The sequence below is a fragment of the Aptenodytes patagonicus genome, unplaced genomic scaffold (assembly GCF_965638725.1).
Source record: "Aptenodytes patagonicus unplaced genomic scaffold, bAptPat1.pri.cur scaffold_582, whole genome shotgun sequence".
Lineage (NCBI taxonomy): Eukaryota > Metazoa > Chordata > Aves > Sphenisciformes > Spheniscidae > Aptenodytes > Aptenodytes patagonicus.
This window is the reverse complement of record NW_027472478.1, coordinates 1-24,823: the sequence shown is the minus strand read 5'-3', so window position 1 is coordinate 24,823 and position 24,823 is coordinate 1. Positions and strand designations below refer to the sequence as shown.

The 24,823-nt window shown below is 67.5% G+C and overlaps 5 protein-coding genes and 1 pseudogene across 10 annotated transcripts; 1 reads left to right on the top strand and 5 right to left on the bottom strand.

Moving 5' to 3' along the window:
- Positions 1-243: 243 nt before the first annotated feature.
- NAA10 (N-alpha-acetyltransferase 10, NatA catalytic subunit) lies at positions 244-3,843 on the bottom strand (the record flags this gene model as incomplete). Its single annotated transcript, XM_076364098.1, is given in 6 exon segments — positions 244-288; positions 414-529; positions 1,744-1,789; positions 1,929-1,987; positions 2,115-2,213; positions 3,786-3,843. Coding segments are annotated over 6 exon segments (386 nt in total), but the record flags the coding sequence as incomplete, so codon positions are not given.
- Positions 3,844-4,664: 821 nt separating this feature from the next.
- Positions 4,665-7,197, bottom strand: HSD17B10 (hydroxysteroid 17-beta dehydrogenase 10). Its single transcript, XM_076364096.1, has 6 exons — positions 7,147-7,197; positions 6,837-7,001; positions 6,549-6,713; positions 5,214-5,342; positions 5,009-5,117; positions 4,665-4,855 (listed from the first exon to the last, which is right to left on the bottom strand). Exons 1-6 carry the CDS (start codon positions 7,168-7,170, stop codon positions 4,665-4,667), a joined length of 783 nt encoding a protein of 260 aa, XP_076220211.1. The 5' UTR covers positions 7,171-7,197.
- A 1,483-nt stretch (positions 7,198-8,680) lies between these two features.
- LOC143173993 (6-phosphofructo-2-kinase/fructose-2,6-bisphosphatase) lies at positions 8,681-13,064 on the top strand. 5 transcript variants are annotated; one of them, XM_076364103.1, is made up of 14 exons: positions 8,681-8,780; positions 8,993-9,118; positions 9,200-9,296; positions 9,390-9,456; positions 9,552-9,626; positions 10,018-10,074; positions 10,161-10,282; positions 10,416-10,623; positions 11,800-11,946; positions 12,035-12,139; positions 12,253-12,382; positions 12,489-12,551; positions 12,718-12,782; positions 12,947-13,055. In XM_076364103.1, the coding sequence occupies exons 1-14, from the start codon at positions 8,696-8,698 to the stop codon at positions 13,004-13,006; spliced, it is 1,407 nt and encodes a 468-aa protein (XP_076220218.1). In that variant the 5' UTR covers positions 8,681-8,695; the 3' UTR covers positions 13,007-13,055. The 5 variants fall into 5 exon arrangements, with proteins under 5 accessions (XP_076220218.1, XP_076220215.1, XP_076220214.1 ...); XM_076364100.1 differs by having other exon boundaries at positions 8,696-8,780; positions 12,533-12,551; positions 12,947-13,064; XM_076364099.1 differs by having other exon boundaries at positions 8,696-8,780; positions 12,681-12,782; positions 12,947-13,064.
- A 3-nt stretch (positions 13,065-13,067) lies between these two features.
- On the bottom strand, positions 13,068-15,127 carry LOC143173994 (non-structural maintenance of chromosomes element 3 homolog). Its single transcript, XM_076364104.1, is given in 12 exon segments — positions 13,068-13,211; positions 13,307-13,401; positions 13,404-13,420; positions 13,723-13,785; positions 13,853-13,895; positions 13,969-14,048; positions 14,164-14,258; positions 14,351-14,430; positions 14,540-14,603; positions 14,695-14,796; positions 14,898-14,953; positions 15,042-15,127. Coding segments are annotated over 11 exon segments (744 nt in total). The 5' UTR covers positions 14,940-14,953; positions 15,042-15,127; the 3' UTR covers positions 13,068-13,148.
- Positions 15,128-16,298: 1,171 nt separating this feature from the next.
- On the bottom strand, positions 16,299-19,975 carry LOC143173990 (guanine nucleotide-binding protein-like 3-like protein). The gene is given in 19 exon segments (XM_076364095.1): positions 16,299-16,432; positions 16,513-16,646; positions 16,649-16,685; positions 16,765-16,886; positions 16,972-17,102; positions 17,184-17,326; positions 17,984-18,161; positions 18,266-18,354; positions 18,463-18,546; positions 18,548-18,595; positions 18,718-18,821; positions 18,940-19,075; positions 19,169-19,222; positions 19,309-19,353; positions 19,355-19,408; positions 19,410-19,448; positions 19,563-19,649; positions 19,780-19,817; positions 19,911-19,975. Coding segments are annotated over 19 exon segments (1,623 nt in total). The 5' UTR covers positions 19,924-19,975; the 3' UTR covers positions 16,299-16,345.
- Positions 19,976-21,029: 1,054 nt separating this feature from the next.
- LOC143173989 (E3 ubiquitin-protein ligase HUWE1-like) lies at positions 21,030-24,231 on the bottom strand (annotated as a pseudogene). Its single transcript, XR_012997868.1, has 4 exons — positions 24,098-24,231; positions 23,806-23,985; positions 23,515-23,706; positions 21,030-21,162 (listed from the first exon to the last, which is right to left on the bottom strand). The product of XR_012997868.1 is annotated as an E3 ubiquitin-protein ligase HUWE1-like (transcript).
- Between the last annotated feature and the right edge of the window lie 592 nt (positions 24,232-24,823).

Sequence of the window (24,823 nt, the reverse complement as noted above, 5' to 3'; positions counted from 1 at the left end):
GTAGGGGGCACGGAGTGGGGGTGTTTTTGGGGTGCCCCCCCCCAGCCTACCTCCCATTTTGTCTCTCAGTGTGGCCATAAACTCTCCCAAAGCCCCCCAAACCCCCCAATCCATCCCACCAGGCCTCCCCCAATACCCCCCAGCCCCCCCCAATTCCCCCCCCCCCACGCACCTCCCCCTCCTCCACAGCCCCCCCCCCAAATCCCCCTCCCCAGCCCCCCCAAATTCCCCCCCCAAACTCACTGGAAGTTGAGGGTGTTGGAGTAGAGGTGCAGAGCCGCCCGGTTGCTGCCGACCATGAAAAAGGGGGGGTGGGGTGTGTTAATTTTGGGGGTCCCCAGGGGGTTCCTGATCGGTTTGTGATTTGGGGGGGGGGGGGGTCCCGAAGCTTTTTTTTTCGGGGGGGTCCTCACCTCTTGCGGACATGGAGGGAGACGTACTTGGCGTTGAAGTTCTCGATCATGGCCCGGGACGCCTGGTCCATCAGCTTCTGCGCCAGCCCCAGGCGCCGGTGGGATCTCTTCACCGCCTTTTTTTTTGGGGGGGGGGAGTACAGCCACCGTGGGTACCCCGAAACCCAGCCGGGGCACCCCAAAACTCCCCTGACACCCACAGATCTCCAGGATCCTCCAACACCCCTAAAAGAGCCCCCAAGCCCTTCAAAGAACAACCCAAAAATCCCTGAAGTGCCCCCAAGGACCGTCAAGGAGCACCCCAAAACCCCTCAAGTGCCCCCAAAACCCCTCAAAGAGCCCCCTCAAATGCTCAGACCCTTCCCAAGGGACACCCCCCCCCCCAAACCCCTCAAGGAGTACCCCAAAATTCCTCAGGTGCCCCCAGAGACCGTCAAGGAGCCCCACCAAATGCTCGGACACACTCCAAATCCCCCAAACCCCTCAAAGAGCTCCCAAAGACCCTCAAGGAGCACCCCAAATCCCCTCTAGTGACCCCAACCCCCTCAAAATGCCCCCCAAATGCTCAGACCCACTCCAAGAGCCCCCCAAACACTTCAAAGAGCCCCCAAAGACCCTCAAGGAGCCCCCCAAAACCACTCAAGTGCCCCCAAACCCCTAAAAGAGCTTGTAGAGAACCTTAAGGAGCCCCCCAAATGTTCAGACCCACTCCAGGAGCCCCCCCAAACCTCTCAAAGAGCCCTCACAGACCCTCAAGGAGCACCCAAAACCTCCCCAAGTGCCCCCAAAACCCTCTGACCCACTCCAAGAGCCCCCCAAACCCCTCAAGGAGCACCCCAAAACCTCCCCAAGTGCCCCCAAAACCCTCTGACCCACTCCAAGAGCCCCCCAAACCCCTCAAGGAGCACCCCAAAACCTCCCCAAGTGCCCCCAAAACCCTCTGACCCACTCCAAGAGCCCCCCAAACCCCTCAAGGAGCACCCCAAAACCTCCCCAAGTGCCCCCAAAACCCTCTGACCCACTCCAAGAGCCCCCAAACCTCTCAAGGAGCACCCCAAAACCTCCCCAAGTGCCCCCAAAACCCTCTGACCCACTCCACAGGCCCCCAAACCTCTCAAAGAGCCCTCACAGACCCTCAAGGAGTACCCCAAAACCTCCCCAAGTGCCCCCAAAATCCTCTGACCCACTCCACGGGCCCCCCAAACCTCTCAAAGAGCCCTCACAGACCCTCAAGGAGCACCCCAAAACCTCCTCCCAAGTGCCCCCAAACCACTCCAAGAGCCCCCCAACCCCCCCCCCCCCCACGGTCACCCCGCACCCCACTGCCTACCAGGGACGTGATGTGCCCGTGAGGGACATCATCGGGGTCCTCCTCCCTGCAGGACAACGGAGGCGAGAGGTGAGGGGGTGGGGGGCCCAACACCCCCAAACCCTGTCCACCACTACTAAGGACCCTCTCCCCCCCCTCAAATCAAGAGGAAAGAGGGGACAGGGCCCCCCCTAAACCGCACTCACATCTTGGCCAGGACGTAGCCCACGATCTTCCCGTTCTCGTCCTCGGCGATGTAGGAGAGCTGAGGGGAGGGGAAAAGGGGTGACCGAAATGGCGGCGGGGTGACACCCAGGTGTCCCCGGGGAGGCGGGGGGGTGGTCCCAGACATCCAGAAGGGGGGGGGGACGGGGGGGGGGACACACACGTACCTGGGGCCAGGAGAGGCCGTGGTAGAAGTAATATTTCATCTGGTAGTTCTCGGGCAGGCAAAGCAGGTTGCAGTGTTGCATGTTCATCAGGTCTTCGGGCTGCCGGCGGCGGGGCGCGGCGGGGCGGTGACGACCCGAAACGGCCCCGGGCCAGGGGTGGGGGGGGGTGGGAGGGGGATGACGGGACGGGACGGGACCGACGCCCCAGGGTGAGGGTGGGACATGACACCCCGCCCCGAAAAGGGCCTCGGCTCCGCCTGACTGCTGCGGGGCCCTCAGGGGTGCGGGATCCCTGCCAAGGCCCGGTACCCCCTGCCTCAGACCCCCCCTCCAGGGCCCGGTACCCCCTTCAGACCCCCCCTCCAGGGCCCGGTACCCCCTTCAGACCGCCCCCTCCAGGGCCCGGTACCCCCTTCAGACCCCCACTCCAGGGCCCGGTACCCCCCTCAGACCCCCAGGGCCCGGTACCCCCTTCAGACCCCCCCCTCCAGGGCCCGGTACCCCCTTCAGACCCCCCCCTCCAGGGCCCGGTACCCCCTTCAGACCCCTCGGGCCCGGTACCCCCTTCAGACCCCCCCCTCCAGGGCCCAGTACCCCCTTCAGACCCCCACTCCAGGGCCCGGTACCCCCCTCAGACCCCCCCTTCCAGAGCCCGGTACCCCCTTCAGACCCCCCCTCCAGGGCCCGGTACCCCCCTCAGACCCCCAGGGCCCGGTACCCCCCTCAGACCCCCCCCTCCAGGGCCCGGTACCCCCTTCAGACCCCCCCTTCCAGAGCCCGGTACCCCCTTCAGACCCCCCCTCCAGGGCCCGGTACCCCCTTCAGACCCCCCCTCCAGGGCCCGGTACCCCCCTCAGACCCCCCCTCCAGGGCCCGGTACCCCCTTCAGACCCCTCGGGCCCGGTACCCCCTTCAGACCCCCCCTCCAGGGCCCGGTACCCCCTTCAGACCCCCCCCTCCAGGGCCCGGTACCCCCTTCAGACCCCCCCCTCCAGGGCCCGGTACCCCCTTCAGACCCCCACTCCAGGGCCCGGTACCCCCCTCAGACCCCCCCTTCCAGAGCCCGGTACCCCCTTCAGACCCCCCCTCCAGGGCCCGGTACCCCCCTCAGACCCCCAGGGCCCGGTACCCCCCTCAGACCCCCCCCTCCAGGGCCCGGTACCCCCTTCAGACCGCCCCCTCCAGGGCCCGGTACCCCCTTCAGACCCCCACTCCAGGGCCCGGTACCCCCTTCAGACCCCTCGGGCCCGGTACCCCCTTCAGACCCCCCCCTCCAGGGCCCGGTACCCCCTTCAGACCCCCCCCTCCAGGGCCCGGTACCCCCTTCAGACCCCCCCCCCCCCAGGGCCCGGTACCCCCTTCAGACCCCCCCCCCAGGGCCCGGTACCCCCCTCAGACAACCCCCTCCCAGGCCTCCTCCGAGCCCCCGCCAGGTCCACGTATCCCCCTCAGACCGCTCCCAGGGCCCGGTATCCTCCTCGGAGTCCCCGCCGGGGGCCGGTATCCTCTCCCCCCCCCCCCGCCCGCCCCCAGACCTCCCACGGGACGCCGGTTCCCCGCTTCCCCGAGGGCCGGCTGACCCCCTACCGGGGCCCGCAACCTCTCCCGGGACCCCGGCTCCCTCCCCGACCACCACCGGGACCCCGGTTCGCCCTCTCCGGGGTCGCCCACCCGCGCATTCCGGATGTTCATGGCTGCGGCCGCCCCGCCGGCTCCGCCGCCGCCGCCGCCGCCGTCCCTCTCCCCTCTCGCGCCGCTTCCGGCGGAAGGGCCCACCCCGGCCAATCAGCACTGAGCCCGCCCACCCGCTCGTCCCGCCTCGCGACCTAGCCAATCAGTGACTGGAGTGAGGAGGGCCTAAGGCTCGGCCCGCACTTGCCCCTCGCCCTCAGCCAATCAGAGGCGAACCCCGCGCGAGCGACGCGTACCCCGCGGAACCCACGGCCCAGCTAGTCGCCAACCAATCACAGCTGCGTCCCAGGGGGGCGGGCTTCACCCTCTCCCGCCCCCTTCCCCACCCAATCACGCCTAGCGGCGCGGCGGGCTGACAGCGGCGCGAGCCAATGGGGAAGGAGGGGAGGCGGGGCGGCGCAGAGCACAGAGAAGCAGCGTGGCTGAACACGCTTTTATTGCGGGGGCGGGGGTCGGGTCCCCACGGGGGGGGGACACCGGGGACGGGTCCCCACGGGGGTCCCCAATGCCCGGGGGGGGGGGGGACCCGGGCAGGGTCCCCATCGTGGGGCGTCCCCACCTCCCGGGGGGTGCCCCCGCTCCACGTCCCCAGGGCTGGGGGGGGGGGGGGGGGGATATCCCCAAATCTCAGGGGGTGTCCCCATTCATGGGGGACGGGGGGGATGTCCCCGATCCTCGTCCCCGCCCCTGGAGCGTCCCCGGGGAGCGTCCAGCCACGGCGTCCCCGCGGGGAGCGTCCCCGCCCCTCCATCCCCAGCGTGGACGGCACCCCCCCCCCCCCACTACCCCAAAACCGGGGTACTGGGGGGGGAGGGGGGGGGGGAGAAAGGGGGGGCAACCCCCCCCCCCCCCAAAATATCAGGGCTGCATGCGGAGGGCCCCGTCCAACCTCACCACCTCCCCGTTGACCATGGGGTTCTCGGCCAAGGCCTGGACGAGGTGGGCGTATTCGGCGGGGTGCCCCAACCGGGATGGGAAAGGCACTTGTTGTCCCAAAAAGTTCCGAACCCGTTCGGGCAAACCGGCCAACAACGGAGTGGAGAACAGCCCTGAGGAACGCACACGCGCCGCCGCCAGCCGCCCCCCCCCCCCAAAAAAAAAAAACACAACAACACAAGAAAGGGGGTGAATCACGGGTACGACACCCCCCCCCCCCCCCCGACACCCCACACCCCCCCCTCGCTTCCCCCCTCCGTCCTTACCCGGAGCGATGGTGACCACCCGGATCCCCAGCGGCGCCAGGTCGCGGGCGATGGGGAGGGTCATGCCCACGATGCCGCCCTTGGAGGCCGAGTAGGCCGCTTGACCCACCTTACGGAGGACATGCGTGAGCGTTTTTTGGGGGGGGGGGGGTCGTTGTCCATCTGTCCGTCCCCCCCCCAAATCGTTGCCGGCCGTCCCCCTCACCTGCCCCTCGAAGGCGGCCACGCTGGCGGTGTTGACCACCAGGCCACGGTGGCCGTCGGGGTCGGGTTTGTTCTGGCTCATCAGCCGGGCGCTCAGGCGGATGACGTTGAAGGTCCCCACCAGGTTCACCTGGGGGGAGGGAGGGGTGGGGTGGGTCCGGGGACACCCCCAAACCCCGTTGATGTCCCCGCGGCCCCCCATGCTGTGTGTCCCCCCCCCCAAGGTCACCCCGTTGGCTGGGGAGCACCCCACGACCGCCCTAAAGCCCGAGGACATGACCACTCCCGACCCCAAGGTCACCCCGTTGGCCGGGAGCACCCCACACCCCACAACCGGCCCCGTTGGCAAGGGACACCCCACAACCACCCCGCTGGCCAGGGTACACCCCACAACCACCCCGTTCACCTGGGCCACCTCACAACCTTCCCGTTGACCTGGGACACCCCACAACCGCCCCGTTGGCCAGGGTACACCCCACAACCACCCCGTTCACCTGGGACACCCCACAACCGGCCCCGTTGGCCAGGGTACACCCCACAACCACCCCGTCGACCTGGGCCACCCCACAACCGGCCCCGTTGGCCAGGTTACACCCCACAACCACCCCGTTGACCTGGGCCACCCCCCAACCGCCCCATTGGCCAGGGTACACCCCACAACCACACCGTCGACCTGGGCCACCCCACAACCGGCCCCGTTGGCCAGGGTACACCCCACAACCACCCCGTCCACCTGGGCCACCTCACAACCTTCCCGTTGACCTGGGACACCCCGCAACCACCCCGTTGGCCAGGTTACACCCCACAACCACCCCGTTCACCTGGGACACCCCACAACCGCCCTGTTGGCCAGGGTACACCCCACAACCACCCCGTTCACCTGGGACACCCCACAACCGGCCCCGTTGGCCAGGGTACACCCCACAACCACCCCGTCGACCTGGGCCACCCCACAACCGGCCCCGTTGGCCAGGTTACACCCCACAACCACCCCGTTGACCTGGGCCACCCCACAACCTCCCCATTGGCCAGGGTACACCCCACAACCACCCCGTTCACCTGGGCCACCCCACAACCGCCCGATTGGCCAGGGTACACCCCACAACCACCCCATTCACCTGGGCCACCCTACAACCACCCCGTCGACCTGGGCCACCCCGCAACCACCCCGTTGGCCAGGGTACACCCCACAACCACCCCGTTCACCTGGGCCACCCCACAACCTCCCCGTTGGCCAGGGTACACCCCACAACCACCCCGTCCACCTGGGCCACCCCACAACCTCCCCGTCGACCGGGGGACACCCCGGCAACCGCCCCACCGCCGCCGCACTCACGTTGACGACCCTCTGGAAGTCCTCCAGCTCGTGCACCTTGTCCTTCTTGCTGTTGTAGGTCTTGACGGCGATGCCCACGCCGGCGCAGTTCACCGCCAGGTCCAGACGCCCGAACTCCTTCTGGGCCAAGGCCAGGGCGGCCCCCACCTCCTCCGCCGACGTCACCTGTGGGTCGAGGCGGACGTCGCCGGTGGGGAAGACGGAAGGAGAAGCCACCCCGTAGACCCGAAGCGCGCACACACCACCCCACCACCCCCCCACCACCGCCCCCCGTATGCGGGTGCTCACGTCGGCGGGGGCGAAGGCGCAGCGCTCCCCCAGCTCCTTGGCCAGCTGGACCCCCGGTGAAGCGGGCAGGTCGAGGAGGACCACCCGAGCCCCCTGTTCCACCAGCCGCTCCGCCGTGGCTCGGCCCAGTCCCGAGGCACCGCCGGTCACCAGCGCCACCAGTCCCTGGGGGGGGGGAAGGACACAAGAAGATCGGGGGGGGGGGGGGGGTTAACGGTGCGGAGGGGACCGGTGTGTTCCCCCCCCCCCCCCAGACCCCGCTCCGCCCTTTTCTCGGTGGTCCAGGGGTGTCTCCCGGGGGTCCCGGTACCTTCACGCTGCGGATGGCCGCCATCGCCCTCCCGCCGCCCCGGCCAATGCCAGCGGGGGGCGGCACCGGGGAGGGAGGGAGGGAGGGAGGGAGGGGAGCGGGGCGGTGCTCGGGAGGGGGAGGGAGCGTGGCGGGGACGAGGTTGGGGACGAGGGGGGACGAGGGGGAGGGGGAGGGTGTCACGGGGGCGGGGAGTGGCGTGGGGGTGGGGATCGGGAGCTCCGGGGGTGGGAACCGGGACCCTCAGGGGTCGGGACCCCCGGGGGGATGGGACTGAGAGCCCCCGGGGGACAGGAGCGGGACCCCCAAGGGGACCGGGTCAGGACCCCCAAGGTGACAGGATTGAGACCCCCAAGGGGACAGGAGCAGGACCCCCAAGGTGACAGGATTGAGACCCCCAAGGGGACAGGAGCAGGACCCCTGGATGAAGGGTTTGGGACCCCTAAGGGAACAGGATCGGGACCCCCAGGGGACAAGATCGGGACCCCCAGGGGATGGGATTGAGACCCTCAAGGGGACAGGAATGGGACCCCCAGGGGGATGGGATTGAAACCCCTAAGGGGACAGGAGCAGGACCCCCAAGGTGACAGGATTGAGATCCCCCAGGGGACAGGAGCAGGACCCCCGGGTCAAGGGTTTGGGACCCCCAAGGGAACAGGATCGAGACCCCCAAGGGGACAGGAGCGGGACCCCCGGGGGGATGACACCGGGGCCCCCAAGGGGACAGAATCGGGACCCCCAGGAGGAGGGGATCATGACCCCCAAGGGGACAGGAGTGGGACAGCTAAGGGGACGGGATCGGGACCCCCAGGGGACAAGATCGGGATCCCCGGGGGGATGGGATTGAGACCCCTAAGGGGACCGGGTCAGGACCCCCAAGGTGACAGGATTGAGACCCCCCAGGGGACAGGAGCGGGACCCCCAGGGGTATGACACTGGGGCCCCCAGGGGAACAGAATCGGGACCCCTAAGAGGACCGGATCAGGACCCCCAAGGTGACAGGATCGAGACCCCCAAGGGGACAGGATCGGGTCCCCCCAGAACCACCAGGCCAGCAGCTCCAGAGGGACGGGAGCGGGACCCCCCGGGAGGGGGGAGAGGATTGGGACCCCCAAGGGGGTGAGACCAGGACCCCCAAGGGGACACGATCGGGACCCCCAGGAGGAGGGGGATCATGACCCCTAAGGGGACAGGAGCGGGACCCCCAGGGGACAGGCTCAGGACCCCTTGGGGGGGGCCCCACTGCACACACACCCCCCCACACACCCCCCCCCCCCTCCCCGGCCTTGTCCCTCCCAACCCGGCGACCGGCCAGGGGATAGCATTACCTCCGACCTTCCCGGGGGGCGATCGCAGCACCCGCCTGTCCCCCCCCCTAAAAAAATGGAAGAGAAATCACCCAAAATCCCAGGTAAAACAAAAAAAAAAAGGGGGTGGGGGGGGTGGGTGTTGAATCGGCGCGGGGGGGGGGACACGGGACACGGAGCGTGGCCGTGGGGACACTGACCGGTGCCGGGGGGGGGTGGCGGGGGGGCCAGAGGGCAGTGGCATGGCGGCGACGTCGGGGCAGCTGACGCAGACCCCCCTGCAAAAAGTGTGGGTCCCCCTCTGCGCCCACCGCTTCCGGCGGGGATGTAAGTGGGGGGGCTCTTTTTTTTGGGGGGGGGGGGGGGGGAGGACACGGACCTACCCCGGGGAGGGGCAACCCCCCCCCAATGCACCCATAGGGGGTTTGCCCCTCCCCGGGGCAGGCTGATCTGCCCCAAATTGGGGTGCAGGAGGGGTTTGGGGGTTCAACTGGGGGGGAGGGGGGGGCTAAATACTGATATGGGGGCCCCCCCCCCAGCCTCGGTACCCCAATTTACCAACTGCCCCACCATGGTGATCCTGGTGGGGTTGCCGGCCCGCGGCAAGACCTACATCTCCCGTAAGCTCACTCGTTATCTCAACTGGATCGGCACCCCGACGAGGGGTGAGTGTTTTTGGGGTGGGGTGGGGGGGGGGAAGGGTTTGGGGGTACCCCCTAAAACCCCCCCCACCCACCCCCCCGTAGTGTTTAACGTGGGGCAGTACCGACGCGAAGCCGTGCAGAGCTACAAGAGCTACGAGTTTTTCCGCCACGATAACGAGGAGGCCATGCAAATCCGCAGGTTGGGGGGGGGGTATTTTTGGGGTACGCTTTTTTTTTGGGGGGGAGGGGGCTGCACAGCCGATAGCACCCCCCCCAAATTCCCCCTCCCCAGGCAGTGCGCGCTGGCCGCCCTTAAGGACGTCCGCACCTACCTCAGCTCTGAGGAGGGGCAGGTGGCGGTAAGATACCCCCCCCCCTTACACAAACCGCCGCTCCCCTATTTTTTTGGGGGGGGGTGTGGGGGTGTTTTCAAACTGCCCCCCAAAACCCTCAGGTGTTCGACGCCACCAACACGACTCGGGAACGCCGGGCCCTGATCCTGCAGTTCGCGAAGGAGAACGGTTACAAGGTACCGGCGGCAGAATTTTGGGGTGGGGGGGGTGATTATGGGGGGGCCCCCAAAGTATTTTGGGGGGGCTTATAGAATTGGGGTAGGGGGAGCAGCGGCGCTGCTTGGGGAGGGGTCTACAGCACCGCTTTGGGGGTGTTCACAGCACGGGGGGGGGCTCACAGCACACGCGGGGGCATGGTGACACTGCTTTGGGGGTGTTCACAGTATGGGGGGGGACACAACGGCACTGTTTTGGGGGCGTTCACGGCACACGTGGGCACCATGGCACTGCTCCAGGGGTGCTCACAGCATGGGGGGGGGGAGGAATGGGGATACGGCTTTGGGGGTGCTCACAGCATGGCCGGGGGGGGGGGACACGACACATCGGTGACCCCCTCTCCCCCTCCAGGTTCTCTTCGTCGAGTCCATTTGCGACGACCCCACCATCATCGAGGAGAACATCAAGGTGAGAACCTGGGGGACGGGGCAACCATGAGGACGATGTGCGTCCCCCCCAAAAAACCGTGCCCCCCCTCCGCACCTCACCCCCAGCAAGTGAAGCTGAGCAGCCCCGACTACAAGGGCTGCGCCCAGGAGGAGGTGGTGGCCGACTTCCTCAAGCGCATCGAGTGCTACAAAACCACCTACGAGCCCCTGGACGAGCAGCTGGACAGGTGACACCAAACCCCGTGCGTGTCCCTCGTTTCCCCCCCCCCCCCCCCCCCCAAGATTTGTGGTTTGGGGACCCCCAGACTGACGTGGGGTCCGTTGTCTGTCCGTCTGTGTCCCCCCCCCCCCCGCCACCAGCGGGCTGTCCTACATCAAGATCTTCGACGTGGGGCTGCGGTACCTGGCCAACCGGGTACAGGGCCACATCCAGAGCCGCACCGTCTACTACCTGATGAACATCCACGTCACCCCCCGCGCCATCTACCTCAGCCGCCACGGCGAGAGCCAGCTCAACCTGCGGGGACGCATCGGGGGGGACTCGGGGCTCTCCCCTCGGGGGCAGCAGGTTGGGGACGCGCCCGTGGGGCGGGGCTGCGGGGCTGGGCGCAACCACGGAGGGGCTGGGGTAAGGGAGAGGGGCTCCGGCCCCATGGAGTCCTGCAGGAGGGGCGGGGCTAGGGGCAGGGCTAAAGGAGGAGGCCACACCTACCAGAGCTGCCCCAGGTAGGGGTGGGGCTAGAGCCAGGGGGTGGAGCTAAGGGGAGGACACACCTACCAGTTGCCCCAGGTAGGGGTGGGGCTAGGGCCAGGGGGTGGAGCTAAGGGGAGGACACACCTACCAGTTGCCCCAGGTAGGGGCGTGTCTAGGGCCAGGGGGTGGAGCTAAGGGGAGGCCACACCTACCAGTTGCCCCAGGTAGGGGCGTGTCTAGGGCCAGGGGGTGGAGCTAAGGGGAGGACACACCTACCAGTTGCCCCAGGTAGGGGTGGGGCTAGGGCCAGGGGGTGGAGCTAAGGGGAGGCCACACCTACCAGTTGCCCCAGGTAGGGGTGGGTCTAGGGCCAGGGGGTGGAGCTAAGGGGAGGACACACCTACCAGTCACCCCAGATAGGGTAGGGCTAAGACAAAGCCACTCCCACAGGGAGGTGCCTCTAGCAGGGGTGGGGTTAAGGGAGCCGAGAACACCCACAGGGACTGCCCGAGAGGGGGTGGAGCTATGAGGGTAGGGCCAAGGGAGCATGCCACACCCCCAGGTGGCACCATGGGCAGGGCCACAGACAAAGGGGAGGGGCTAAGGGAGCAGGCCACACCCATCAGTGCCACCATGGGCAGGGCCACAGACAAAGGGGCAGGGCTAAGGAAGCAGGCCACACCTGCAGGGGTGGAGCTGCAGGGAAGGGGCGTGGCCACAGCCCCAGCAACCACCCCATGTGGGTGGGAACACAGAAGGGTGGGGCCAGGGGAGCAGGCCACACCCACAAGGCAATACCTTACCTTGTGCAAGGGGTGGGGCTAAGGCAGCAAGCCACTCCCATGAGGGATGGGAACTGATGGGAGGCCACACCCACTACAGGCAGGGCTGAGCAGACCACACCCCCAAGGGGTGGGGCTAAGGGAGCAGCTACAGCCCCAAGTGCTACCCCATATCCCTTAGCATTGTACAAGGGGCGTGGTGGGGCGTGGCTGGAAACCACCCCACCCTCTGGGCGTGCCTACCGTTAAGCCCCACCCCTTTTCCCAGTACGCCCAGGCCCTGGCCCAGTTCATCCGCAGCCAGAGCATCCGGGAGCTGAAGGTCTGGACCAGCCACATGAAACGCACCATCGAGACGGCCGAGGCCCTGGGGGTGCCCTACGAGCAGTGGAAGGCCCTCAACGAGATCGACGCGGTGAGTCCCCATCCCAACCCCCCCCTCTTTTTTTGGGGGGGGCACACACACCAAAATCCAGCCCCCCCCCCCCCCCAACATCCCGCAGGGCGTCTGCGAGGAGATGACCTACGAGGAGATCCAGGAGCGCTACCCCCAAGAGTTCGCCCTGCGGGACCAGGACAAGTATCGCTACCGCTACCCCAAAGGCGAGGTAACGCCCCCATCCTCCCTGTCCCCTTGATGACGACGACGGGGGGGGGGGTGCGCAGGGTTTTGGGGGGACCCCCCCCTCACCCCGGTGTCCGTTTGTGTCCCCCCCCCCAGTCCTACGAGGACCTGGTGCAGCGGCTGGAGCCCGTCATCATGGAGCTGGAGCGGCAGGAGAACGTGTTGGTCATCTGCCACCAAGCCGTCATGCGCTGCCTGCTGGCTTACTTCCTGGATAAGAGCGCGGGTGAGGTTTTTGGGGGACGATCGGGGACGTTTTGGGGACACCCCCAGACCCATCGTCTCCCCCACACCCCCCCCCTCACCCTCTTCCCCCACCACCACCCCACAAGATGAGCTGCCTTATCTCAAGTGCCCCCTACACACTGTCCTCAAGCTGACCCCCGTGGCCTACGGTGAGTGGGGCGCCATCCCCCCAAAAAGGGGACCGTCGTCCGTCCCCCCCCATTGTGTACCCCCAAAAAGGGGACAATCCCCCCCCAAAAAGGGGGACTGTCCCGTTCCCCCCCCCCTTCCCCTCCAAGCTGTAGCCAGGTTCCTTCTCCCTCCCCGGGGAACCAGGGTGCGAGGTGGAGTCCATCTTCCTCAACGTGGAAGCGGTGAACACCCACCGCGAGCGACCTCAGGTAAGGGGGGGGGGCCCCCCAAAAACACCGAGGCACCCGAAAAAGGGGTGTAGAGTTCACTAAACACCACACCCCCCCCCCAGAGATTGGGGGGCATTAGATTTTGGGGGAGACACCCCCCCCCCCCCCGCCCCGTCCCAAAACCCCACGTCTTTGCCCTGCAGAACGTCGACATCAGCCGCCCCCCGGCCGAAGCCCTGGTCACTGTCCCCGAGCACTATTGAGGGGGCCCCGGGGGGGGCCCCCCCCCCCAAATTAAACCTTGCTTTAACGAAGCACTGAGTCTGGAGGTTGTGGGGCTGCACCCCAAAAAGAGCACCTTTATTTTGGGGGGGGGAGGGTGTCGTCCCAGGGTTGGGGGGGGGGTCAGGGGGCGGCCTCGGCCTCTTTGTACTGGCTCATCCAGAACGTGGGGTCCTTCCCTTGGATCTGGGGGGGCAGGAGGAGAAAAAGGGGGGGGGTTGGTGTCAAATTGAGCCCCGGGGCCCCCCAAAACCCGGGGCCGCCCCCCAACACGGCCTCACCTTCGCCACGAAGCGCAGCACGTCCCTCTTGGAGGTCTCCTTGGCCGCCCGCGGCCCCCACTGGTACTTGAATTCGGGGGGGTCCGTCAGGGGATGGGTGTGATCTCCAGGTACCTGCAAGGCAGGAGAAGGGGGGTGGGTGGTGAACCCCACCCCCACCCCCAGCGCATTTTGGGGGACCCCAGGGAAGGGCGGGGGGTGTCCGGCGCTCCCCAGCCCCGCGACGGACCCCTCAAGTCGCTGGGCTCAGGGGGGGGGGCGGCTGCGGGTGGGTTTTTTTTCTGCGGTGCGGTATAAACAGCCCGGCCGAGGCTGGCGCCGGGGCTGCTCTGTGCGCACCGGTGGGAGAGGAGGGGGGACACACACACCCCCCCCAGGGTCCGAAAAGCAAGGGGGACCCCCCCCCCCAAACTCACTTCTGCCGCACAAACTCTTCCGTCACCAGTTTCTTGACGTCCCCGAAGACCTCGTGGCGCTCCCTGAGGGCGGCGGGGTTAACGAGGGGCGGCAGCAATAAGCCCCGTCCCCCCCCACCCCATATCCTACCCTGGATGCACTCGGAGCCGGCGGAGGAATTCCCACACGGCACCTGGAAAAGGGGGTGTCAGTGGGGCGGGGGGGGACACACAAAGGGGAACCGGGGTACGGGGGGGGGGGCTCACCGTCTTTGGCCGAGTTGCCTTTCATGAAGATGAAGCTGAGGATGGCGATGAGGAGCCCCAGCTTTGCCGTCTGGTTGTCCCTGCAACAGACGGAGAGGCACGTCACCCACCTGAATGGGGAAAGGGGGGTGGCGATAGGGTCTGCCCCCCCCCCCCCCAAATCACCCAGGGGGTCCCCCAGCACTGGCCCCTCACCGGCGCAGGTTCTCCCCCTCGACGCGGGACAGGTTGCTGGTGAGGATGTAGATGTGGTGTTTGGTGTCGATCTCCACCAGCTGCAACCCAAATACCTGCGAGAGGCAAAGGGTTAATCTAGCAGGGGGTCTCCCCACTGCAACCCCCCCCCCCCCCTTCCCCCGTGCCCCCCCCTCCCCGTGCCAACCTGCTGCAGGGTCCTGCCCGCCCGGTTGACGATCTCCGAATAGACATCTTTGTATTCCCGGATGACTTTCTTCAGGATATCTGCGGCGAAAGGGGAAGGAACCGCTGAGGGGACCTGGATGCCTGAGCTCCCCAAAGGCAATAAGGTTTTGGGGGTCCCAAAGCTTTGGGGGGGCTCCCCAAAACTCACCTGCCCTCTTGATGGGGATCTTCTTCTGGTCTTTCACAAGCAGGAACTGAACCAGCTCGCTCACCTGCAGGGGGAAGGCCGAGAGCTGGGTGATCGCAGAGGAGCTAAGATACATCACTCCGGGAGAGGGAAGAAAGGGGATTGCCTCGACCCACCTTCTGATTCACTTGATCCTGGGACCGCCTCTCCAGGTTCCTCTGCACTTGGCTGTGCGTCGGCATCTGGGTCAGGTTGAAATCCTCATCCCCATCGTCCCCCTGCGGGGCAAAACCAGGGAGATGCTGCTGCTGCGGAGAGGAACCCCACACCCAGAGGGGAAGGGGACAGAGAAGGGGAAGGTGGGGGTGCAGCCCCTTACCTGAGAGAAGCCTGACCCTTTGCAGCGCTTCCTCTGGGACATTTCTCACAACAGCTCTGAAAGGAAAAGAAGCGCCAGGCGGGCTGAAACTGCGACGAGGCCGTCCCCATCGCCGTCCCCCGCATCCTCGCCCCGCTTCCCCACCTTCAACCAGGCCGCAGACCCCCGACAGGGCCCGTTAAAACGACCCAGCCCCGCCAGAATCGCCGCCGCTACCCGCCTCCCCTCACACCGCGCCTGCGCGCCCTCTCCCCCTTTGCGCATGCGCCCGCAGCGGCCCCGCCCACACCAGCCAGCCCCGCCTCCCATTGGCCCGAGCACCGCCCTCATCCCACCCACCGCCTCCTCTTCGCACCGCGATTGGGCGAGAGGCCGCGCTCGCTCCGCCCCTTCACACGTGCGGGGCGGTGGCGGCGAGGCTCGCCTCGCGCCCCCCTCCCCTCAGGTGGCAAAAAAGGCGGGAAAAGCGCTGCGCGCGGCCCCCCACTTTCCCTCAGGGCGACAAAATGGCGCCCAACGGCTGCGCCGCCTCGCTTCCACCGTTAAAAACAAGATAAAAACACCCCCAAACAACCCAAAATGGCCGATTTTACCCCTCCCCCCGCCTAAATAAAGGTATTTAAAGCACCTGTGTTGCCCCCGCCCCTCGTAATGCGCCTCCAGAGCCCTTCCTTCAGGTGGAGGAAGAGGCAACAAAATGGCGCCGAAGCTGAGGGGAGCTCGCTGCCCACGGCCCCCCTCCCCAAGCCTGCCCCTGGGATATGGGGTGGTGATGCTGCAACCCACAACTCCAGGGAAGCCTTCATCACCCGCCTACGCGGCTGAGGACACCGTGAGGGGTAAGGTGGACAGCTTGGGGGGGGGGCACAGCAGGTGACGCTGTTCCTTTTGGGGGCGTACAGAGGGTTTTGGGAGCAGTGAGACACCGGGGTGCGGTGGTGGGGGTCCGTGGTGGCTTTTGGGGTGCTCTGCAGGGTTGGGGGGGGCTTAATTAGTGTCAAGGTGGGACATAGGCTGTCCTGTAAGGAATGGGGAAGGCTAGGAGGTGGAAATGGGGTGCCCTAAATAATGGGGGGTGCACCCCCCACAGTTGAGCCCTCAATCCCAATTTTGGGGTTTACCGAGGCCCCCCCGGAGCTCAGTGTTGCCTCCACTGAATCAGCTGGAAAAACAATGTCCCCCCAAACTGGGGGGGGTGTGTGTGTGGTCTCACATCCCCATTTTACCCCCCCGGCAGCTGGTGAGATGGGGTGAGCCCCCCCCCCCCCCCCCAACCCTCTATGGGGATTTAGGGGCCCCTCTCCTTCCCACCCCCCTACCCCTCCACAATCCAACCTCCTGGTCGAGAGACCCCCCCAGGACCACCCCCCCAAAATCGCACCTCCCAGATGCACCCCCGTTCCGTCCGCGCTTTTATTTCAAAAAGCGCCTCTTTTTTTAACCATTCCTCACTTAAAAAAACATTTAATAAATGCCTCGTCCTCAGAACTGCATGGCCGCCTCCAGCGTCTCCGAAAGCTTCGTGGCGATTTTCTCTGCGGGGAGGGGGACAGTCTCAGTTTTGGGGGGTTCAGGGGGTATTTGGGGGTGTGGAAAAGGGGGTGACTTTGCTCACCTGCTCTTTTTTGCAGCTTTTTCCTCCGTTTGCTGGCAGCCCGCAGCCCCTGGCCCTGTAGCAGAGGGTGAAGGGCGGCCACCTCCTCCAAACGGGGTGCACGGGGCGCGGACCCCTCCATGCTGCCTCCCCGTCTTCGCCCGGGGCTTCAGCTCCACTGTCACCGCGCCAAGCTGGGGTGGATCAAAGATAAACCCATCACCCCCACCCCCAGAAAAAAGACCCTCGGTGAACCCCCAATTCCTTCTATACCTCCAGGTCGCCGTCATCGTCCTCCATGGCTGTTTCTTCCTCCCCACCGGATTTCTCCTCCTCTTCCTCCGCCTCGGGGACACATGGGGACAGCCCAATGCCTGTCACCGTCGCTGGTACAGCTGCAGGGCGGGTCCAGGTGAGTTTTGGGGGGAGGGTGGGTGTCACTCTTAGGGTTCAAAGGGGGGGGGATCCCCCACTTCTCACCCGCCAGCGCCTCGGCGTCGCCCCTCGCCAGCGCCTCCAGGTCGAGCGCTGGCCCCAGCGTCGTCACGATCTGGGCCTCCAGCTGAACCCCCCGTGTTTCGGGAGGGTGGGTGTAGTAGGAGATCTTCCCGCTGCGGGGCAAAAAAAGGGGGTCAGGGTGTGGGGAGCCCCCCCGAGCTCCCCCCGAAAAGTGTCTCCCCCCCCTCACCCACCTGGTCCAGTCACGCAGCAGGGCCACGGCGGCGGCACGGGCGTCCGGCAGCCCCCCGGGACGGAGCCGGCCCTGTCGCCGGGCCAGGTGGGACAGGAATTGCTGGGGGTCGGCGCAGGGGGGGACCCCGTAGAGCTCGCTCAGCTGTTGGCGGGGGGGGGGGGCACGAGGTCTTGTCACCCCCTCCTGGGCTGTTGTCACCCCACAGCCCCCCCTCCCGCCGTGGTTCCCCGCTTCAGGGCCAAAATGGGGTGGAAATGCCAAAGGGTCTCCTCCCCCCAAACCCCCCTCCCCATTGCCACAGCGACGGGGGGGTCCCCATATAACCTCGGTTGCCATAGCAATGGGGCTCAGCTCCCCCCCCAGGAGGTTCCTTAACACCCCTAGTCACCATGGCGACAGGCCTAAGGCCCAATGGGGGTGTCCCCAAACACCCCTAGTCACCATGGCGACAGGCCTGAGCCCCCCCCAAGACACTCCTAGTTGCCATGGAGACAGGGTCTACCCCAGGCAGGAGGGGGGTGTCCCCAGACACCCCTAGTAACCATGGCAACAGGCCTGAGGGCCCCCCCCATACCCTGGTTGCCACGGCAACAGGGTCTACCCCAAGGGGGGGGTCCCCCAAACACCCTTAATCGCCATGACAGCATGCCTGAGCCCCCCCTCGACACCCCTAGTCGCCATGGCGACAGGCCTGAGCCCCCAAGGGGGGGGTCCCCAGAAACCCCTAGTCGCCATGGCGACAGGCTGAGCCCCCCAAGGGGAGGTCCCCACCCCCCCCGGGGGGGGGTCCCCACCCACCTGTTCGGGGGGGCAGCGGCGCAGGATGGCAGCGGCGGGGCTCAGGGGGTCCCGCAGGCGTTGGGGGGCCAGGGCTCCCCTCAGGGGGGCGGTGGCGGGGGGGGCTCCCGTCGCCATGACGACGCCGGGACAGTCCAACAGCTGGATGTGACGGTCCAGCTGCACAGCCTGCAGGCACCTAAAAGGGGGGGGGTCAAGGGGCGGGGCTTCACACGCCCCTCCCCTCCCGTCTGGGGGGGTGGGGTCAGTGCAGGCTCCACCCCCGGGGGGGGCGGGGCTCACCTGGTGACACCGGGTGCTGCCCCCACCCCGCAGGCCCGGCTCCGTTTCAGGCTGTTGATGAGGCTGCTCTTGCCCACGTTTGGGGTACCCTGGGGAGGGGGGGGAGGGTGTGTGGGTAGCAGGCAGCGAGGGGTCCCCAAAACCTGCCCCCCCCCCCCCCACCTTTGCAGACCCCCCCCCGCCCCCAGCTCACCCACAACGCCCACAGTGATGGTCGTTTTCACCTCCCCAGAGCGGCTGTAGTTGGCCAGGACGCGGAGTAAACAGTCGGCACCCACGCAAGCCCCCCCCGGCCAGGACCTCCTCCGGGGCCGTCGCCGCCGGCAGCCGCTCTGCTTCTGCGGGGAGCGTCGGCAGGGTGAGGGGGAGGGGGGGGGGGGGGGCCCTGTTGTCCCCCCCCAGACCCTCTGACACCCCCCACCCCCCCCTTTTTTTCTTTCCAGGGACCCCACCAGGTTGCGGCTCTGCTGCTGCGTGCACGCCTTGAAGGCCACGGTGGGGAACTCGGCTCGCAGGTACTTCAGCCACGCCGCCACGACGTCCCGCGGCACCAGGTCTGGTGGGGGCGCGAAGAGAGACAAAAAGGGGCGTCTCCCCATCGCCTCCAGAAAACGGGGGACCCCCCACACCACCCCCCCCCAAATCTCCCCCCCAACACACCACCCCCCTCTTACCGATCTTGTTGAGGACGAGCACCAGGCGCTGGCGGTGTCCGGCCTGCTGGACGGCCGACTCCAGCTGTGGGCTGCGGCAGCCCTGGGGGTCGCGGGCATCCAACACCTCCAGGACCACGTCGGACGCTGCCAGCACCTGCCAAAAAAAGGGGGTTCAGGCTTTGGGGAGACCCCCAAACCTCCCCCTCCCCACCACCACCACCCCCAAGCCCCCCCCCCAGGCACTCACCTTGCGCAGCTCCCGCCCGTACTGCCGCAGCGAGGCCTCTTCTTGCGCCTCGGGCTGGGTCGCCCGCCACCTCCTACGCGACACCCCGCGTTACGGGGGGCACCCCGCTATCTGGGGAGCTTCCCCCCCCCCCCCAAAACAGGGGTACCCCAACGTCCCACCTTGCGCTCGAACTCCCGCTGCCGCCCGCAGGGCGTCGTGCTGCAGCCCGGCCAGGCTCCGCCGCCGTCCCACCTCCGTCCTGCCGGGCCTCCTCCCGCTGCCGCCGGGCCTCCGCCGCCTGCGGGGATGCGATGGGGAGGTTCAAAACTTTGGGGGGGGGGGGACACGGGACACACGACACCCCAAAACTCCCACCCACCCCCCCCACCCGCTTCCCCCTTGATTTATTTACCCTTTTCTGCCTGTTTTCGTTCTGCTGCTGGACGTGCGCGGCAAAGCGGCCCAGCTGCGGCACCCCCGGGTCCTTCGTGCGTTTTCCCTGCGGGGGGGGGGGGAGGTGGCACACACGGGGTGGGGGTGGGGGCTGGCACCCCTAAACCGGGCCGGTACCCCTTGTCCTTCCCCTGGGCTTTGGGGGGGTAACACCCCCCCCCCGGGCCGGGGCTCACCTGGACCCGCTTCCTCCGGGCAGCCTCCACTTGTCGTCCTGTGGACAGGGACAGAGTGAAGGGGAGGGGTCCCCAAAACCACTCCCCGGACCCCCAAACCATCTCCCCCCCCCCCCCCCCCCGGGACTCACGGGAGCGGGTCATGGCTGCCCCCCGCCCCCGGCAAAGGGCTCACGCCGCCGGGGCTCCCTTCCGCCTCGCTGCGACGTCACTTCCGCCTCCCCCCCCCGGATTTTTAAGCACCGCCCATGCTGCACTGCCACACCCAAGATGGCTGCCGGCAGCCAAGGTATGCGAGTGCCACAACACAAAGATGGCCGCCGCGCTGGCGCTACCATGACCCACATTGCCTCCCCGTGCCACACCCAAGATGGCCGCCACAGCATGCCACCGACACCCCCCCCCCCCCCCAAGATGGCTGACACACCGGGGTTAGGGCGGTGCACTTGCCACACCCAAGATGGCTGACACCCCGACCACCGCCACACTCAAGATGGCCGCTGTAGGGCATCAATCGCTGCATGTGCTGCCACACTCAAGATGGCCGCCACAGCGCGTCTGCGCCACACTCCGAACGCAGGGCGTGCGGCGGCACGCTCTTTGCCACACTCAAGATGGCCGCCGCCACACCCAAGAGGGCGGACACAGCAGGCCACCACTGTACCTAGGGTGGCGCCCACCGCCACACCCCCCAACCCCCCCGCCACACCCAAAATGGCGGATCCCATGGCACCCCCCTCCCACCACCACCCCCACACCCCCCCAAAAAACGACCGGCACGGCCCTTACCAAGAGTGCACTTTTTTTATTCCTTTTTTTTAACTTTTTCTCTCAATTTTGGGGTGGGGGGAGGGGGCCAAACCTCCTCTTTATATATAATTTGGGGGGGGGGGGGGAGGGTGTTTCCCCCCCACCCCAAAACCCCAAGGCGGGGGGCGGGGGTGGGGGGGGAGCGGGAGGGGGGGCGGCATCTCCCCCACCCTCCAACAGAGCAAAAACTAAACCCAAACCGGGACGGGGGGGGGGGGGGGGGAATAACCAAAAACCCCAAACAACCCCCCCCCCCCCCCAACAAAAACCCCCCACCCCAGAAAAACAAACAAACAAACCAAAAAAAGCCAACGAAACCAAAAAATATATATATATATTTATAGAGATCCTTTGCCCTCTCTGCCGCGCCCGCCCCGCGGGGGGGGGGGGGGGGTGGTGGGTTGGGGGGGGGGGGTGGGTTTGGGGGGTGGGTTTGGGGTGTCTGGGGGTGGGGGGTCCCCCCCCCCCGGCTACGCCAGCCCGAAGCCCTCGGAGCACTCCTGGATGGCCAGCAGCAGCATGTGCCGCAGCTTCTCGTAGCTCTCGTAGGCCGGCAGGTCCAGCTGGTTGAAGCTGGGGACGGGGACGAGGGGCGCAAGCGTCACGCGGGGTGGCCCCGTGGCACGCCCCCGCCCCGCCCCGGGGCTCCGTGTGTCGTGTCGTGTCCCCCCCCCCCCCCCGCCAAAAGGTGCCCCGTCGCTCGTGGGTTGGAGCTGGATGGCGGCTGTGTGTCCCCATGTCCCCCCTCCCGCCCCGGTGACGTGCCCTTGTGTCCCCTTGTCCCCCACCTCACCCCTCATGTCCCCCCCCGGTGCCACCTCACCTGTGTGTCCTCACGTCCCCGCGTCCCCATCCCACCTCCTCGTGTCCCCCATCCCCACGTCCCCCCCGGTGCCACCTCACCTGTGTGTCCTCACATCCCCGCGTCCCCATCCCACCTCCTCGTGTCCCCCATCATCATCTCCACGTCCCCCCGGTGCCACCTCACGTGTGTGTCCTCACGTCCCCCATCCCCATCTCCACGTCCCCCCGGTGCCACCTCACCTGCCTGTCCCCGTGTCCCCATCGCGTCCCCCCACTGCTACCTCACCCGTGTCCCCCTCCCACCCCAGTGACCTGCCCTTGTGTCCTCTTGTCCCCATGTCCCTGTGTCCCCCACCTCACCCCCTCATGTTCCCCCCCGGTGCCACCTCACCTGTGTGTCCTCACGTCCCCGTGTCCCCATCCCACCTCCTCATGTCCCCCATCCCACGTCCCCCCGGTGCCACCTCACCTGCCTGTCCCCGTGTCCCCATCACGTCCCCCCACTGCTACCTCACCCGTGTCCCCATCCCACCCCGGTAACCTGCCCTTGTGTGCCCCTGTCCCCATCCCCATGTCCCTGTGTCCCCACCTCACCCCCTCATGTCCCCCCCGGTGCCACCTCACCTGTGTGTCCTCACGTCCCCGCGTCCCCATCCCACCTCCTCGTGTCCCCCGTCCCCCCGGTGCCACCTCACCTGTGTGTCCTCATGTCCCCGTGTCCCCATCCCACCTCCTCGTGTCCCCCATCCCACGTCCCCCCGGTGCCACCTCACCTGCCTGTCCCCGTGTCCCCATCACGTCCCCCCACTGCTACCTCACCCGTGTCCCCATCCCACCCCGGTAACCTGCCCTTATGTCCCCTTGTCCCCCACCTCACCCCCTCATGTGCCCCCCGGTGCCACCTCACCTGTGTGTCCTCACGTCCCCGCGTCCCCATCCCACCTCCTCGTGTCCCCCATCCCCACGTCCCCCGGTGCCACCTCACCTGTGTGTCCTCACGTCCCCGCGTCCCCATCCCACCTCCTCGTGTCCCCATCCCCATCTCCACGTCCCCCCGGTGCCACCTCACGTGTGTGTCCTCACGTCCCCCATCCCCATCTCCACGTCCCCCCGGTGCCACCTCACCTGCCTGTCCCCATGTCCCCATCGCGTCCCCCACTGCTACCTCACCCGTGTCCCCATCCCACCCCGGTAACCTGCCCTTGTGTCCCCTTGTCCCCAACCTCACCCCCTCATGTCCCCCCCGGTGCCACCTCACCTGTGTGTTCTCACATCCCCGCGTCCCCATCCCACCTCCTCGTGTCCCCCATCCCCATCTCCACATCCCCCCGGTGCCACCTCACGTGTGTGTCCTCACGTCCCCCATCCCCATCTCCACGTCCCCCCGGTGCCACCTCACCTGCCTGTCCCCATGTCCCCATCGCGTCCCCCCACTGCCACCTCACCCGTGTCCCCCTCCCGCCCCAGTGACCTGCCCTTGTGTCCTCTTGTCCCCATGTCCCTGTGTCCCCCACCTCACCCCCTCATGTCCCCCCCCGGTGCCACCTCACCTGTGTGTCCTCACGTCCCCGCGTCCCCATCCCACCTCCTCGTGTCCCCCATCCCCACGTCCCCCTGGTGGCCACCTCACCTGCCTGTCCCCGTGTCCCCATCACCCCCCCCCCCCTCGTCCCCATCCCCACGTCCCCCCGGTGCCACCTCACGTGTGTGTCCTCATGTCCCCCATCCCCATCCCCACGTCCCCCTGGTGCCACCTCACCTGCCTGTCCCTGTGTCCCCATCACCCCCCCCCCCCTCGTCCCCATCCCCACGTCCCCCGGTGCCACCTCACGTGTGTGTCCTCATGTCCCCCATCCCCATCCCCACGTCCCCTGGTGCCACCTCACCTTGCCTGTCCCCGTGTCCCCATCACCCCCCCCCCCTCGTCCCCATCCCCACGTCCCCCCGGTGCCACCTCACCTCTGCGTCCCCCAGCCCCACGTCCCACCCCAGCGCCCTGCCCTCGCGTCCCTCACCCCCCCCCATCCCCGTGTGTGTGTGTGTGTGTGTGTGTGTCCCCGTGTGTCCGTCCCATCCCGTGTGTGTGTCCCCCCCCCTCCCCAAAACGGGTCCCCCCCGTACCAGGTGTGGGCGGAGGGCAGGCGGTCGGTGGAGCGGTCGTCGCGGTGGATCTGGAATTTCTGGATGCCGTTCATCCCTTCCAGGGCGGCGAAACCCTGCAGCGGCCACCTTGGACGTCCCCGTCACGAACTGCAGGAACTTGGCCCGGTCCGCCTGGTCGAAGGACCTCAACGCTCGCCAGAACCACTGGATCTGGGGTAGGAGGCAACAATCAGCCCCCCCAAAACCGAGGGGTTTGGGGGGGGGTGGGGGTGGGGGGGTGTGGGGAGGGTTTGGGGGGTAAAAGCCCACCTGGATGGAGTTGCCCTGGTATTTGTGGTACTCGGTGTTGGCCTTGAGGTCGTCGATGTCGATGGTGGGCAGCCCGAGATGAGGAGCTCCAGCTCTTGCTCCGTGAAGATGGAGATGAGGCGTTTGGGATGATCTCGTAGAAACCCTCCAAAAAGGCGGCTAGCTGCTTCCGGATGGCGCCTGCGGGATTTGGGACGGGGACGGGGCGATGACGGGGACGCGACGGGACTGCAAGGAGGATCAAGGGGGTGTTGGGGAACCCCCGCCGCCCCCCGAACCCGCCGGCGCTCACCGGTCATGCGCATCTGGCAGACGAGGTGGACGTACTCCTTCTTTGTTCTCCTCCGTCACCAGCACGTTGGCCCCGTTGGGCTTCAGGTCTCGCACCTCGCACACCCCGAACTCCTGCACCTGGGGGCCGGCGGGGTGTCACCAGGGCAGGGGGACACACACACACACACCCCCGGGACAGAGGGGACACCCCCGGAGCCGGGGGGGGACACCCCTGGAGTAGGAGAGACACCCCCAGGGAGAGAGGGGGCACCCCCAGGGAGAGAGGGGGCACCCCCCAGAGCAGGGGGGACACCCCCAGGGACAGAGGAGGCACCCATGGGACAGGGAGGACACCCCTGGAGTAGGAGAGACACCCCCAGGGATAGAGGGGGCACCCCCAGGGAGAGAGGGGGCACCCCCAGAGCAGGGGGGACACCCCCAGGGACAGAGGGGACACCCCCAGAGCCAGGGGGGACACCCCTGGAGGAGGAGAGACACCCCCAGGGAGAGAGGGGGCACCCCCAGGGAGAGAGGGGGCACCCCCAGAGCAGGGGGACACCCCCAGGGACAGAGGGGACACCCCTGGAGTAGGAGAGACACCCCTAGGGAGAGAGGGGGCACCCCCAGAGCAGGGGGGGACACCCATGGGACGGGGAGGGACACCCTGGAGGAGGGGAGGACACCCCAGGGGACAGAGGGGACACCCGGAGCCGGGGGGGACACCCATGGGGACAGAGGGGACACC